Source organism: Belonocnema kinseyi, chromosome 10 (genome assembly GCF_010883055.1).
Source record: "Belonocnema kinseyi isolate 2016_QV_RU_SX_M_011 chromosome 10, B_treatae_v1, whole genome shotgun sequence".
In the NCBI taxonomy this organism is placed as follows: domain Eukaryota; kingdom Metazoa; phylum Arthropoda; class Insecta; order Hymenoptera; family Cynipidae; genus Belonocnema; species Belonocnema kinseyi.
In genome coordinates this window covers 62,910,789-62,927,895 of record NC_046666.1, presented here as the reverse complement: position 1 = coordinate 62,927,895, position 17,107 = coordinate 62,910,789, and the positions used below count along the sequence as shown (strand labels likewise).

The 17,107-nt window shown below is 24.7% G+C and overlaps 2 protein-coding genes across 3 annotated transcripts in view; one reads left to right on the top strand and one right to left on the bottom strand.

Moving 5' to 3' along the window:
* Positions 1-86: 86 nt before the first annotated feature.
* On the top strand, positions 87-7,077 carry LOC117182245. Of its 2 annotated transcripts, none has more exons than XM_033375350.1 (3): positions 87-200; positions 2,705-2,858; positions 5,191-7,077. In XM_033375350.1, exons 2-3 carry the CDS (start codon positions 2,711-2,713, stop codon positions 6,900-6,902), a joined length of 1,860 nt encoding a protein of 619 aa, XP_033231241.1. In that variant the 5' UTR covers positions 87-200; positions 2,705-2,710; the 3' UTR covers positions 6,903-7,077. The 2 variants fall into 2 exon arrangements, with proteins under 2 accessions (XP_033231241.1, XP_033231242.1); XM_033375351.1 differs by lacking the exon at positions 87-200 and adding an exon at positions 226-296.
* A 3,824-nt stretch (positions 7,078-10,901) lies between these two features.
* The window catches only part of LOC117181527 (phosphoserine aminotransferase), a 14,008-nt gene continuing 7,802 nt past the window's right edge, over positions 10,902-17,107 (bottom strand). The window contains exons 5-9 of the mRNA XM_033374307.1: positions 16,780-16,941; positions 16,213-16,307; positions 14,135-14,304; positions 12,329-12,586; positions 10,902-11,068 (exon numbers count right to left, since the gene is read on the bottom strand). Coding sequence (XP_033230198.1) covers positions 10,966-11,068; positions 12,329-12,586; positions 14,135-14,304; positions 16,213-16,307; positions 16,780-16,941 — 788 coding nt within the window. The 3' untranslated portion in view covers positions 10,902-10,965. The remainder of the gene's footprint in view (positions 11,069-12,328; positions 12,587-14,134; positions 14,305-16,212; positions 16,308-16,779; positions 16,942-17,107) is intronic.

The window sequence follows — 17,107 nt, the reverse complement described above, 5'->3', positions numbered from 1 at the left end:
CTAATTTTTTTATGTATTTTTCAAATTTGTATATTTCCTTTTTCCCGCGATTTTCTCTTGCCATCTAGTGACGAAAGAGCGAGCCTATAGTCGCTCGTAACAACTCCAAAGACGGAGTGACGCTCTATTACTGTATATTTTTTACGAAATGATAAATATGGCAAAATAAAGACAGTTGCATATAAATGAATAAAGATTAAGTAAGTTATCAATATAAAAGCCTTCAAATTTATGTATAAGATATAAAAGTAGTATTGGTGACCAAAAAGTGAATGAAAATAAGCATTTAAAAAAAAGTGCGTTGAGTGTATTTAGTTTTAATTTTGGACGAAATTATGCCTAGAGAATGTATTTTCATGGTGTAATTATTACAAAAACTCGAAAGTTTTATATAATGCATAAGTATTATAGCATATTTATAAGTATTTAACAAGTTTTAACAGATGTGGCTCCTAACATAACCTATAAAATCCACAACGTTGTTTACAAACAACAAAACTTATGACAGAAGATTTTTAATTGGTATTAGGGTCGATAATATTTAATTTTGCTCTGCAAATTCCAATAAAAAAATCTTTATAGTCATGATACTTGGGTCAATTAATAACGATATCTTTCGAAAAAAACAACAAAAATGTCATCTAACAACAAAATTATGATTTTTTATTCAATTTAATTAAAATCAAGTAATGAAAATATCACTGGAACCTTCATATCAAATAAATTGCTTAAATTTTTATTAACATTCTTATAAATAAAGAATTGCTCCTTTATTCCCTGTCTCTGATTTTTCGATTGAATGTGAATTCATCTACTTCGGTTAAAAATTCTAGTACTTATACATTATTGAAAATTAATTTTTTGGGTTGAAGATTCATATCATCGCTAGAATTTTTTTTCATAAAAATGTATCTTCTTTGGTTAGCTTCAACTATGTTGTCGAAAATTTCATTCTTTTATTGGAAAATTCGTCTTTCTTAGTAGAACATCAATCTTTTTGAATATTCAACTACTATTTAGTTGAATGTTGAACACATTTGCAGAAAGTTCGTCTTTTTGTCTGGGAAATTTAACAATTTGGTAATAAATGTAACTATTTGGTTAAAAATTCATCTATTTGCTTAAAAATTAACTGCTTTAATTCAAAATTCAACCTTTTGTTGAAAAATCGTGTAGTTTTCTGATAGTATTCGTCTTTCTTAGTAGAAAATTGTTGAAGATTCATAATTTCAGTTGAAAATTCACCTAGTTGGTTGAAAATTCCTATTTTTTGTTAAAAAATCAACAATTTGATAGGAATTAAACTATTTAGTTTCAAATTCCTATTTTTGGTTAAAAATTCAACTATTTGGTTGAAAATTCGACTGTTATAGTTAAAACTTCAACGTTTTGTTGAAAATCCATGGAGATTGTTGATAATAAATCGTTTTTCTTGGTAGAAATTTAATCTTCTTGATAAAACAGTCATGATTATTTCAAAATTCAATTATATGGTTGAATGTTGAACTATTTTGTTAAAAATTAATTTTTTTATTGAAGATTCATGATTTTAGTCATTTTTACTCCATTTTTGGTTAAAAATTCATATTTTTAATTGAAAATTCAGTGATCTTTCTAATTTTTAACCTTTCGTAGTTGAAAATTCGTATATATTACTGAAATTTTGTCTTTTTGGTAGAAAATTAATCTTCTTGTCTTAATATTCATACATTTTGCTTAAAGTTCCAACTTTTTGAAGGAAAATTGATCTATTTTGTTTGAAGATACAACTATTTTTTGAAAATCCGTCTTTTTTGTTGAATTTAACTGTTTTTTTATTTCAAATAATTTTTTATTTGTTAAGGATTCATAATTTTAATTGAAAATACAAATATTTGGTTGTAAATATACTTTTTTGTTGAAAATTCTGCAATTTAGTAGAAAATGAAGCTATTTTGATTTAAAATTCAAATCCTGAGTTAAAAATTGGCTTTTTGGCTTCAAGATTAAACAATTTTCTTAAATTGAAATATTTTGTTAAAAATCGTGTTTTTTGGTAAAATATTAATCTTCTTGGTGAACAATTCACTTGTTTTTAGGATTCAATTATTTGGTTAAAAATTTGAGAATTTCATTTTTGGTTGAAAAATTATATTATTCATTTGAGAATTCATCTTTCTTGATTGGAAATTAACTATTTTTTTAAATTGATGTACCTGAAGTTCCGAATGTTCAAATAAACGAAATATTTTCCCACGTTTCTATTTTACCCATAAATATTATTTCAACTATAATTAAAAATATGCATCATAATCATGTTTCAATAATTAATTATTTCCAATATAAACAAACATTTTTGCACTTTTTTTAGTTTACAAAGTCATCAGTACAAAATTTCGTTCATTTGAACGTTCAGAACTTTAAACACATGAAATTATGTCGTTTTGTGTAGAAAAAGAATCTTTTGGTGTTGAAAATTTATCTGTTTCATTGAAAGTTTAACCATTTTGTTGCAAATTCGTCTTGTTTTGCTTGAAAACGTAACTATTCAGTCCATAATGAAACTGTTGGGCTCAAAATTAATTTTTTTGTTTTGAAAATTGGTCTTTCTTGGGGGAAAAATAATTTCTTTTGGCAGAAATTATAAATAATTATTTGAGTTCTTTACGGCGAATTTTTAGTTTTTGAATGTACACGAATTACATTTAATTGCATATTCTTTTAGATAAAAATGCCTACCACTTGTGCAGTTGAAGGTTGTACCAAGCAACACGATAAAAACAATCGAGAGATTAGTTTATTCTCCTTTCCAAAAGAGGAGTATTACATCAAAGAATGGCAAAAAGTCTGCAAAAATAAAAATATCAACCCAAAACATGGTAAGTTAAAATTTAAGAAATTATATTAAGAATAAATCAAAATTTGTATTATTTTTTACCGTTCAACATTTCAATTGAAATACGATTTCTTAAATTTATCCTTACAAATTTAAAAAAAAAGAGGGAAGAAAGAAAAGCAAGCTGATTCCGGTGCTAGATTTTTTGTAAATATTTTTTTACTTTTTTCAATATTTTTCCGAGTTAGAAAAAAAAAGAAGAAAAGGGGTTTAGAAGTTGCTTTCTTTTTCTTACCTTTTTTTGTTGTTATTTTTTTGACTTAAATAAAGCCATCGAAGATTGTGTGGTCCAAAATTGATCTTTAGTTTCTTGTTTTGTTTTCTCCGAGAATTCCGTAGTCTTGGTTTTTTTTTTAAATTTTCAGAATTTCTTATTTCAATATGGTATATATCCTGATTAGCTTTTGTATGAAAGCAAATTGTTCCGTTTATCACATATATTTTAAAGTTTTAAATTTAATCCGCTGTTAACTTTTAATTTATTTACAGCTTCTTGTTTCTGAAAAATTTTTTAAATAATTAATTTAATTCTTTAATAACAAGAAGTTCATAATTCGAATTTTTGAGTGCACGCCCGATATTTAGATTTCAAAGACTTCGCAAATTTTCAAAATATTTTATAAGATATCTTTGGGTTTTCAAAAGATTAATAAAATGTCAAAGTTTCCAAAGTATTTCGAAATATTCCGAGGGATTTCAAAAAAATATATTGGAATTTACCAAAAAATTTCACGGCATTAAAATTAAATGTTTCTAACTCTAGAAACTAACAATTTTATCATTCGAAGTTATAAAAACTGAACTGAGAACTAAAGCACAAATGGAACTTATTTAAGTTTTAAACATTTAAAATTTAAGCTTAATTTTTTCATTTAATGACAATAATTTACGTATAAAATGGAAAATTTAAACAGTTTAAATTAAATGTGGTTATACTGCAAAATTAAAATGATTAATTTTCTATGCTCTAAATTTAAAAATGCATCAACAATTTTGTAAATTTTCAAAATTATATCAATTGAAACAATTGTAAACTGCCTACTTTTTAAATTGGAAGTTACATTATTATTATTATTTTAATTTTAACTCATTACAAATTAATAATTGTTCAATTCTTATTTATAATTCAAATTTTTTGTTTTCAAATATTTTAAAATACTTTCTTCAAATAATGTTTCCAAAATAAAACATTATTTTTCCAGGAATCTTAAGAAAACTTTTTTAACATTTTGGAACCTTTTAAATTCCTTAAAATTATTGCAAATTTACATTTGAACACAAACTTTGGAATCTCTTCTATTTTCAAATCGTTTTGGGAATTTTGTTAAAATTTTCTAAATATCTTTTATGTGATACGATTTTTTTCTATTTTTTGTTTAAATCCTATACAATAAAACAATTTTTTTCACATTTTTAGAAATATTTACACATTTTTAAACTATTCTCTTGAAAGAATTTTTTTCATTATCTTCAAAACTTTTTCAGTGAATAAAGAAAAAAAATTTCATCCAAAATGAAAAAAAAATCCAGTGAAGAGAAATTATATTTCACTGTGATTCAAATAAAAAAAATTCGAACTCTAAAACTGAAAGAAAAGTAAATCAATGAATTTTTAAACGTTCAAAAGTGTATAATTTTAAACAATTATAAGTTAGAAATATTATAAATTGAATGATTGGCAGTTTTTTTCAGCTGAATTTTTTAAAATTTGAAGTTAAATTATTTTTAGTTCTTTTAAATCAACAATTGTTTAATTTTTATTTATATATAAAAATTCAACACTTTTACTAAAAAATAAAAAATTTTGAAATTGGAACCATTAATATTGTATATCAAAACTCTGAAATTTTAACAATTCAAGGCTACTTCAAACAATTCAGTTTTAAATTGATTACTTTTTAATATTTTATTACTAATTGATCATTTTGAATGAACATTCAAATATTGCTAAACATTAAAAATTGTTCTTTTTTTCAATATAATAATTTAAAGTGGAATGTATTAAATCCGAAATATTTCACCCCAAAACAATATTTGAATAGGATTTGAAATTGTATAAAAGCATTTAATCACGAATCTATTTATTCTAAATATAAAAAAATTAATAATAATTAAATTACATTTACAGTTAATCAACCTAAAACATCTATTATCAAAAATCTTTAAATCAAACTGCTTTTAATTTGAATGAAGGCCTAAAGTGGAAAATTTTTTAAATAAAATATTTAAGAATTAAGTATTGTAAACTGAATGATTTTATGATTGAAAAAGTTAAGAATGTATTTATAAATAAAATCGCTAAAAATATGTTCCAGCCAGAATATGTTCAATCCACTTTCGGCCTAACAGTTACAAAGAAAAGTCATATGCTGAGCTTATATTGAACACAACATCAAAATGCACAAGGAAACTTCGCAAAGATGCCATCCCAACGGAAAACCTCGTCAGTACCCCTAAAAACACAGCTTTTGATTCCGAATTAAATACTCCTTCTATAATAGAAAAGAGGAAAAATTATACATTTGCAAACGGTTCTATGGCAACTGTATATTTTGGTACAAAAAACTCAACCACGACAAGAAAGCATCTCGCTGATGCGATGCCACCAAAAAATCTCCAGAAACCCCTTAAAAATAGAACCGTTAAGGTTAAAATAAATACTGAATCTTCAACAGAAGGCACGGAAGCAACGAAAATTGATATTGATGCCATACCAATAGAAGACTCAAAAAATTTAATATTTGCGGAAATTCCTACAGCAGAAAATCTCATGGGAGCGTTTGAAAACACAACCTTTAATCCCGAAATAAATATTAAATCTGAAAGAGAAGACACAGAAACAACGGAAATTGATATTGATGTCACCCCATCAGAAAATTTCTTTGTAAAGCTTGAGAACACAGACTTTAATTTCGAAATAAATACAGGCTCTGCAACAGAAGACACGATAAATTATACATTTGCAAACGGTTCAACGGCAATTGGAAGTTTTGCGACAGAAGACACAGCCACGCCAAGAAAGCCTCGAATTCATGCGATCCCGACAAAAAATCTCTTGAAAACGCTTGAAAACATAGATATTAAGACCGAAATAAACGCTGAATCTGCAACAGAAGGCACGGAAACAACAAAAATTGAAATTGATGCCATACCAACAGAAGGCTCCAAAAATTTAATATATGCGGAAATTAATAGAGCTGAAAATGTCATGGGAGCTTTTGAAAATACAACTTTCAAGACCGAAACAAATACTGAATTTGCAACAGAAAGCACAGAAATAACAAAAACATTTGCAGAGAATTCTACAGGTACAATATCTGCATCAGAACGCACCGGAAATAATGAATCACAGGATGTATTAAATACTATAGATTCTAAAATTGAAGCCCTTGAAGCCTTAATATCTCAACCTCTATCGAAAGAAGATAGAGAAAAACATACAGAACGTCAAACAGAGTTTGAGTGGCGAATTTTGAAAGAAATAAATAAGTTGCAAAAAGAAAAATTGGTAGAGAGTAACAGGATAATCAAGGAACTGAAAGATCAAACTGAAATGTATCGTTCGCTATGGCTTGAAACTAAGAGAAGTGAGGCTTTCTGGAAAAAACAATGTCAGATGCATCAAATGAGAGCGGAGTATGCAGAATCCAAGTTGAATATCGTTTCCACGGAGAGTGATGCAATTTTAAATGGACTGAAAAAAATATTTAATTCTGCACAAATAAAAGTGTTACTGAATCCCGAAAAGCGAGCTAGGCGGAACCGCGAGAATATTGCAGGTATCGTTTCAACACGATCTCTTAGTTCGAAAATTAAACTTTATCTGAGAAAAGTATTTAAAATTCCGTTGCCTGGACTTCCGTCGTTGAGACGCTGGATCAATAGATGCGATGTAGAGCCAGGCGTATTGAAAAGCATTTTAAAAATTATTGAGAAGAAGGGTAACAAATTAAATAAATCAGATAAAATAACAGTTATAACAAATTATAAAAAATTTCGAAACCTCAAAAGGGTTCACTTTTTTTGATCGGGTTTTTTTTCTACTTTGTTATCCGCTTTGATAATCAAAAGTAAAGAATAGCAATATACGCGTGTATATTTTATTACTTTTCACTCTAATTAGACTGTTAGTCCTTCAATTAAAAATTTGAAACATATTAATATTATCTGCGATAATGCCATATATATTATAAATTTAAATAATAATTCAATAACATTTCCTGTACCTACTTTTAAGTTTAAATTATATATAATATATATATATTTTTTTATTTATGAGTTGTAAATATAAATTATTCAAACTTCAATAATTTCAAATTATTTCAGAGTTTAATAATTGAACTAATTTCATCAAAACGAACTATCAGTTTAGAATTCTTAGTATTGTAATTTTGTAAGTTTGGAAGCTTTCAAATAAAAAGTTTTCAATTTTGATGGTGGTGACTTTAAAAAAAGAAGAGATTTTAAGTAATTCTCATTTGAAGATAGTCTATATTTTAGGCTAATTAGAAATTGATTACACTTTTAAGGCTACTGCTTTGAAATTGTACATTATTCAATTTGATTATTAAATTATCAGATTCTCTTTTTTCTTGGTGAAATACAAAATTAAAAATACAACAAATTTGCATTTCATATTTTTCTATATCTAAAATAATATAAAAGAAAAAGCCAGGACAAAATTGGTTGTAATTGTCGAGAATTAATATTTGAAATGATGAATATTTAACTACTGTACTAAAAATGTTACATTTGATTTTGTAGAAATTGTTGAAGTAAGTTGTTGGCTTTAGGGTCAAGTGAATTGAAACTAATTAAGTTATTTCAAACGTTTCGGCACACAATGGTGGACCTTGTCAGTGAGTTTTGTTAAATCTATGAAAAGTACACAATATCCTTTAGGTACGCAGTTTTACAATTGGATGCATTATTTTTCGATTAAGTTCATAGTGTCGAACTAATAAAAATGGAAAATTCCTTAGTTTTAAATTTTTATTTTGTTTAATTTTATGTAGAACTATTGATAAATCTTGCAGTAATCTTAAAACATTTTTAACAAAGTACAATTGATGAAAACAATTCCAATTTAGTCGAAACAGTTTCGTCATTAATTTTTTATTTAATGAAAAAATTTGCAATCGAAAAAAGTTATTTGCAAATTATTTGTTCAGTGACGTATATGTAATTAAATTTAATTATTCAATTTTTTCCCCTTTTTTGTTATTTTTCAAATAATCTGTACGAAATATATTATAAATTGTACGAAACCTTATAGAGTTGTAGATTGTTGTCTAGTAGGCAAATATAATTTAAATAAATTTTATACTTAAATACATTTTCGCAGTGATAAGAATAATGTCAAGAAACATTGCATTAAAAAATTATTAGTTCAAATAATTTTTTTCTTAATTTCTCGTATATAAATTTTGCTTTGAAAAAGTTTTATGTTTCCGAAACTGGTTCAATTTTAAAAGTGGAATCATTTCAACAATGTAAAGGTAGTGAAAACAAAATTTTCCAAAGAAAGATTGTAGTTGCATAATAATTATTGGATTTTTTGTATGTATTTAATTAAAATTTACTGAATTTCTTTTTTCTTCTTAATTTATATAATTAAAGGTCTTGCCTGTAAAAATACATTTTTTTAAATTTAATGTATATAAAATGTAATTTCATTGGAAATTATCAAAATTGTTGTAGTTGGCAATAATGTTTAGGTATTCTTCAAAGTACGCGTTATTCTTCAAATATTGTATTGTGACATAATTTGGAGAAAAAAACAAATATTGACATTAGGTTACAGTTCATACATACCAAAAACAGATTAATTTTCAAGCAAAAAGGTGCACTTTTAATAAAAAAAAAAAAAAAAGAATTAAATTTATACCAAAAAGACTAATCTTCAACAAAATGCATAATTTTTCTACCAAATAGTTGAATTTTTAACTAATAAAGATTAGCCTTCCACCGAAAATTACATAGTTGAATTTTTCAAATAAAAGAGGTGGGTTTCAAACCAAATAGATTAAACCTTCATTTTCTACGAAAGAAGATCCATTAACTAAATACATGAATTTTCAATAAAAAAATTAAATTGATAAATTTGGAGTTAAAACGATTAATTTTCAACAACATAAAATAGTGTTAAACAGAATAGTTTAATATTCAAACAAAGAAATTAATTTTGAACTAACATGTTGAATCTTCAATTTAAATAACGAATTTTTAACTGAAAAATATACATTTTGAGCCTAGTAGTTTTTCAAAAAAGTGATTTTTAACAACAAAAATATACGCTAAATTTGCTCATTCAAAAAATATTAATTTTTAAAGAAAATGATTCATCTTAAATTTAATAAGTAATTCTTTAACTAAAGATTTTTGACTAAAAGTATGATGTTTCAACTGAAATCTTGAATCTACTACTAAATAATGTTTAACACATAATGTTATTGGCACAGAAAAAAATTGAAGTTTACTCCTCAGTTCACATGTCTCATTTCATTATTAAAGACTTTTATTATTTGTAATTACTATGTAACATAACCTATATTGTTTTGTTACTTGTATCCATTTGAAGTTTCGAACGCAACCATGGAAACTATGATAAACTTGATCCGAAGATGCACGGACTTGACCGAATGGCCGATTCGACTGCAACTTTAAAGGCGCGAAATAAGAAAATACCACTGTATAATGGCTTCTCCTCGGCTATTGCGCCATTCGGGTAGCATTCGATTCGCCGTGTATGTAAGCCCCAGCGTGTCCAGCCTTCGATGATTGGAAAAAATATAAAAATATTTGTTTTTCCGGAAATCGTTTAAAGGTTTAAAATATTTTTAATGTGTTTTGAAATTTCTAAATAGCTTTTAAACTGACTCGAATTATTCCTAAAATTGTTTTAAAAACGTCCGGATTTATTGTCAACAATTTTAGAACTCGTTTGCAATATCTCAGAATATTTTTAAATAATCTCTTAAAATTAATTTAAACAAATAAAGAATTAATTTAAATATTTCAAGGTATCTTAAGAAATTTGTTTTATTATATTAAAAATTTTTTAAATCTTCAAAAACTTCAAAATTTTAATTTTAAATCTTCCAAAAAGTTTGGAATTTTTTATTATTTAAAAAATGTTCTAAGCTTCTGAATATATTTTAGAATGGTTCTAATATTATCCAAAAATTTTACGAAGTTCTGCAAAATTAAAATAATTTCTTTTTATAAGTTTCGAAATTTTTTTGAATGTTTGGAAATATTTTCAGATTTTCTCTTAAAATAAATGTTGTAGAGCAAAAAAGCATTGAACTGTTTTTAAATATTTTCTGAAAAATAAGTTTTCAAAATAAAAAATGTATTTAAATTTTCCCTGGAGACTGCAGAAAATAATTTTATTATCTTAAAACCTACATTTTGTTTAAAATTTTTTGAAATCTTTTCAAAACTTCCAGTACTTCGAAATATCTTTTGAAATAATTAGTATACAAGTTTTTAATCATGCAAAAATGAAAAAATTTCTTTAAATCTTCCAGATGCTTTCTCGACATATTTTGAAATCTTTAAACTTGAATTTAATGTTTTAAATAAAACCTAATTTAATGACAAGTTTCCTAGAAATCATATTGTCGCTACGGGCAATTTTAATTATTTCTGAATATTAAAAAATCGTTATAAGAAAGTTTCCTCTTTTAGAAATATATTTTTAGAATAAAAATTCCTCATTTGTGAATTTCGATTTAAAAAAAGTTTGAAATCAATTAGATAGTGAACAAAAACGAGTGAAAGATCTTCTTGGATAATTTTTTAATAAAAATTTTTTTAGCTGAAAATGAATTTGAAAGTGGAAGGTTTCAGACAAGATAGGGATCAATTTAGATATTAAAATGAATAACCATCACCGTAAAATTCGTCAAATTCTTATAATTTAATACAATTTTATTTACAGTTTTATATTCTGTAAACGTATAAAAATTTAAAAATTACAATTGCGTAAAAAACAATTCAATACTGTTTCACAAATAATTTGGCACTTGTCTCTAAAGATATTTTAATTTTTACAAAATTCATTATTTTTCGTCAAATGAATTGCACTATTTTTTCGATTGTTGAAACCATTTCATGTAGGATACTAAAGTTTCAGCTTCTTCTAGTGTCACTGCGTTATAAAGTGAAGCGCGAATTCCACCTACAGATCTGAAAAATAAAATACGCATTTTTATCATTGTATTCACTAAATTTCAACTATATTAAAATTGAATTACTTACACGTCTACTAATTTTAATTTAAAAAAAAAACTTTCTAATAGGAACAATTTCTTTTGATTTCTTTGTTTTAAATATTAACTATAATTTTTATTGTTTTTAATTATGAAATCATTTAGTTTACAAAGTGTAATTCTACAATCTTTTTCTTTAAAAATGTACTATTTTAGGTCTCTATTTTCAGGACTAAATTTTAAATTTAAAGAATTTTAAAATGCAGTTTTGAAGACTTGAATAATTAAAAATTAAAAGAATGCGAAATGCAAAAAATAGATTCAAAGCGTTTTAGATTGATCAGATGTAAATATAAATTGATTGATGATTTCTAAAATTGAACTGAATTTGTTGAAAATTCAACAATTTACGGATTTTCACGTTAAAAGATTAACTGATTTAATTCGTAAGCTTTAGTGGTAAAAAAATATAAACGTTCGATTGAAATATTATGGAATGTTTTCAATTTTAAAATATTTCGAGTTAATAGATTTATAGTTAAACGCTTTGATTTAATTTTAAATCATAAATAAACATTATTTGAGTTTAAAATATTCCATTTTTACCTGATTAGATTACAAAATTTTAATTAAAGAAACGGATTTTTTTATTTAACAATATTTGACTCTTTTATTACAGTTTTAATTGTCCTATTTAAAAAATTTAATTTGAAAGTGAAAGTATTGAATTTTTATGTATAAATAATCATTTACAAATTTTAAATTTCAAACAACTTATTGTTTAAAAAAATAACTAAAAATTATACAATTTTGAACATTTACGAATTTATTGATTCATTCTTCAATTTAGAGAATTGAAAATGATAGCGTGGATTTATATATTTTTAATTACAAATCTGAATTGTTAAATTAATAAGAGTTGTACATTTATAATTTTCCTTTTTAACCGTATTTGTTTTATAATGGCTCAATTAAAAAGTATTAAAGCTTTAATTTTATACGTGCAAAATATCGAGCATGTAAATTATAAATTTCTGAATTAAAACCTTCTTAATCCTAAATTTAAATAGTTTGAAACTCAAAAGAATTTACATTTGATATTAAATAATTTTGCGGATCATTTTTAAAAGGAAAATACGACAGAAAAAAAATTAAAAAGACTTGCACCTCAAAATGTAGACAAAATCTGGTAAATTTTTCTCCTAGAGTATTTAATAATAATTAAAATTAAACAAACCTGTGTCCCTTTAATTGAAGCATCCCACGTTTACTTGCTCCAGCGAGAAATTCCTTTTCAAGATCTTCGTTGTTTCGTATTCTAAATGGCACATTCATTTTACTACGGCACTTTTTGTTCACAGGACAGACATAAAATCCTTCCGATTGGTCAATTATATCATAAATCTTGTTGCTTTTTTTAATAGCTAGATTTTTCATTCCCTCGACGCCTCCATTCCTCTTTATCCACTCGAAAACGCGACCAACGAAGTAAATTCTAAAATTTATTAAAAATTTACTAATCAATCACAAATCAAGTACAATTTGAGGGATTAAAATTTCGTTGTAGCTTTATTTTCTTCGAGGTTAATACTTATTTATTGTATTTGTAATTTATTTTATTTATTCTAGCAGAGTGTCTGTCATACCTGGAACACCTGAAATTATCAGGGAATTTTCTCTAAAGTCAGGAATTCTTTTGAGAGCGTTCTTAATTTTTTTCAAATTGCAGTATTTATTGAACTAGTTGGTTGAAAATTCTTTTTTTAGTGTTTTTTTTCGCTGAAAATTTAAGTATTCTGTTTTTGGTTGAACATGTATACTTGGAAATTGTTGAAAATTCAATTCTGGTTAAAAATTCATGTATTTTCTTGAAAATTAATTCTTTTTGGTAGAAAATTTATCTTCTTGGTTGAAAATTTATCTTTTTTCTTGAAAATTCAACAGTTTTTTTGCATGTTTTTTCTCTCTCTTGACTGAAAAATCTTTTTGAGTTGAACATTCAACAAATGTTGAAACGTCCTCTTTTTTGCTGAAGATTATATATTTTCAATTACAAATTTTAAATATTTTTTGGTTGAAACATCAACTAATACATTTTTCGTTTAGAATACATATTTTTTGGAATGAAAATTTAATTACTTGGTTGAACTTATACAATTTGGTTAAAAATATTTGTTTTTGTTCAAGATTCATCTTTACGGTTAAAAAATAATCTATTTGGTTGAAAATTCGTTTTTTGATTAGCTAAAAATTAATTTTTAAACTTAAAATGTAACTATTCTTTTTTTGTTGGAAATTCATCGTTTTTATTTTAAAATTCAAGTATTTGGTTAAAAATTCGTTCTTTTTTGTGGAAAATTAATCTTCATGATAGAAAATTTATCTTTTTGTTTGAAAATTCAACAGTTTGTTTGTCGTTTTTTATCTCTCTTGGCTGAAAAATCTTCCTTAGCTAAATGAAAACTCGCCTTTTTTGGTTAAATTCAACTGTTTTTGATTAATTAGATATTCATCATTTTAGTTGAAAATTCATCTTTTTGGTTGAGAATTCAACTATTTTAGTAAAATAATCATTACTTAAGTTTAAAGTTCATCAATTTATTTAAAAATATAGCTATATTTTTTAAAATTAGTTGTTTTTGTCGATTAAAAATTATCTATATTTTAACGAAAAGGCAACTATTTCAATTGAATATTTGATCATTTTAGTTGAACATTAATTCTTTTAACTGGAAAGTAAATATTCAATTTTTGTTTGAAAATAAATGTTTTTAGTTCAAAATTCAACTATTTTGTTCAAAAAAATGCCTCTTTAGTTAAAAAATGAGCTATTTCGTTAAAAACGCATGTATTTTGTTGAAAAATGGTATTTTTTGGGTACAAAATTGATCTTCTTGTTTAAAAATTTATCTTTTTGGTTGAAAATTTAAGAATTCCAGTTACATATTCATTATTTTATTTATAAATTCATATTTTTGGTTAAAAATTCATCATTTAGGTTGAAAATAAGTTTGAACGAGTAATATAATGCATTTCAACTTACTGGAATACTGGAGGTGTGTTGTAAATCGAATTGTTATCTGCAGTGATTTTAAAGTCGAACACTGACGGGCAAACTGGCATTGCTTGGCCCAAAAGGTCCTCTCGAACAATTACTAACGTTACACCAGCTGGCCCAAAATTCTTTTGTGCACCAGCAAAAATAACTGCAAACTGAAATTATTTTTTGTTATAATTAGAACATATATTTAAATTCTCAAAATATTTTCATAGTATATACAGATACACCACACAGGGTAGCCATAGGTCAAGAAAAACTTGAAAATCCGGAAAATTTCAGGGAACGTTATTAGTTAGGTAAGATTCAAGGATTTAAAAAAAAATCTTGCAAAATTCGGAGAGTCTGTATAAGAGATAATAAGGTTTAAATTTTAATTAAAAATTTGGTTATTCCAATTCTAAAAGTTAAAATGTGTACAAAATTAAAATTCTGGTCTTTGAATAATAATAGTTAGGTGAAATAAAAAATTGGCCAGGGAAAAGTGAGGGAATTATGAAAATGAAGCTTTGCGACCAACCTGATAGTATTTTTTTTAGTAATTTATTTCCCTTTTATTTCTATTTCTTTTTTTGTTGCAGTTGCTTCCTCCTGGAGATTATAACGTTATTTACAAATTTAATTATTTGTTTGAAAATTGAACTGTTGTGTTAAAATTTATGTGACTTTTCCAGATTAGGATTTACAATTTTTGTTCATAATGTATCGGTTTGATTATAAGTTTTATTATTTTGTTAAAACTTGATCCTTTTTAATTGAAAATTAATGTATTTTGTTGAAAATTTGTCTTTATGGTTTTAAAATTCATTTCTTTTCGTAGGAATTTGATCTTTTTTGAATAAAATATCAACTACTATATTCCTGGTTAAGAATTTATCTTTGTAAGTTGAAAATTCAACTATTTGTTAAAAAATCAAAATATTTGTTTGAATTTCAACTCTGGTTGAAAACTTCACTTTTTTGCTGAAAATTCGTCTTTTTTAGTTGACATATTAACTATTACATTTTCTGTTAAGAATTAATTTTTTTGTTAAAATTTTATCCTTGTAGTTTAAAAATTCAACAATTTGGTTAAAGTTCAACAATTTTATTTAAAACTTAATATTTTTGTTTCAAATTCAGCTCTTTGTTTGAAAATTAAATTATTATGTTTAAAATTAATTTTTTGTTCATATATAAACCATTATATTTTGTGTTGTGAATTCATCTTTTTGTTGAAAGTACAATTAAAGTTTAATATTTTTTGTTTGGAAATTCTGCAATTTTATTGAAAATTCATCCCTTTAGATACAAAATTTTAATATTTGATTAAAAACTCATCTATTTCGTTGAATATTTTATTATTTTGTAAAAAATTTAATTCTTCTGTTAAAAATTAATATTTTTGGTCGACACTTAAACTTATTGATTGAACGCCAGTCTATTTGAACAGAAAATACCTCCTTTTGGATTGAAAATTCATCTTTTTTGTTGAAAATTAAACTATCTTCTCAAAAAATTAATTATTTGGTTGTAAATGTCACTGTTTTCGGTTGAAGTTTAATATTTTTTGTTTGCAAGTTCAATTATTTTGTGGAAAGTGCATCTTCATAGGCAAAAAATTGAAGTATTTGGTTGAAAAATCAACTATTTTAATGAAAATTTAGTTGTTTTATCAACCAATAAAGTATTTTGTCAAAAATTCAGCAACTGTTTTTTTTTTGCCTAATTCAACAATTTAGCTTTATTGAAAAGTCTTCCTCTTGGATTAAAAATTCATCTTTTGAAGTAGAAAAGTCATCTTTTTTTATTAAAGTTTTAACATTTTAATCTTAAATTTGATTACTTTATGTTTTTATGCTGGTATTTAAATATTAATATTTAATAATCAGGGAAAATGAAGATTTTCGGCCACTCTGAATATATTTATAGGATACAATATGTACATATATTATAATGTAATATATAATCCGCTATTTTAGGATTTACGGGGATAATTTTTTAATTCTTGAAAGCAGAAAAATGGACAAACTAGTAAAATATGAATATAAACTTTTTCAAATTGGTTCATTATAATTATTTACCTTTGATATGTCCAGAGATTTCGTCAAGATATTAGATGACATATCAGCTACCAAAGGAACACCTTTTGTGTCAGGAACAAAGTCAAATTCGATACCTATTCATAAAAATTATTGAATTAATATACATAAAACAGCCTCAAAAGCTTTTGCATTAAAAGAATGAAAAAAAATTTCTTTATAAACAAAAAAATTTGTTTTCAGTTTGTGATTATAAATTTCTTAATTTGAAAATAGAAATCAAAATTAAGTTGAAAAAGACCTTTTAACTACAACTTATTTAATTTCGAACCATTAAAACTTCAAATTTTATAATTTAAACTATTTTTATTTTTAAATTGTGTAATTATTAAGGTTTTCGGTTTTAAATAATGACTTCAATTTTAAACTATACAATTTTGAACATTGCAATTAAAAAGTTTGAATTGAAATAAAAATTAGACACTTTGAAATGATTTTAACTGCTACGGAAAATAAAGAATAATACGAGTTAAGTTTGAAATATTTTACGTCTAATAAAATATATAATATAACAGTATGTAAATATTATAAATTGTAAAATATACCAACCATGAACAGTTTCATTGGCGCAGTAATAAACATAGGATGCATTTGGATCCAAATTCCATGTGGAAGGATCTGGAATTTCTGTATATTTGCTTGTTTTTGGCAAAACGAGATTCACCTTTCCAAATTGCTGAGCTTCTTTTGCTGCTTTTGATGACCATGTACCTATTGAAAGAATAAAAAATCATCATTGCAATGCTTCATCTATATATTAAAAAATAAAAATGTCAAAATTGTGGGTCCGGATGCAATAAGGGCATATAAAATTTTTTCGTGCGAAAACGAAGTCCCCTGGAGGCTTTAGAAAAAATTTTCGAATTTTAATTTTCAA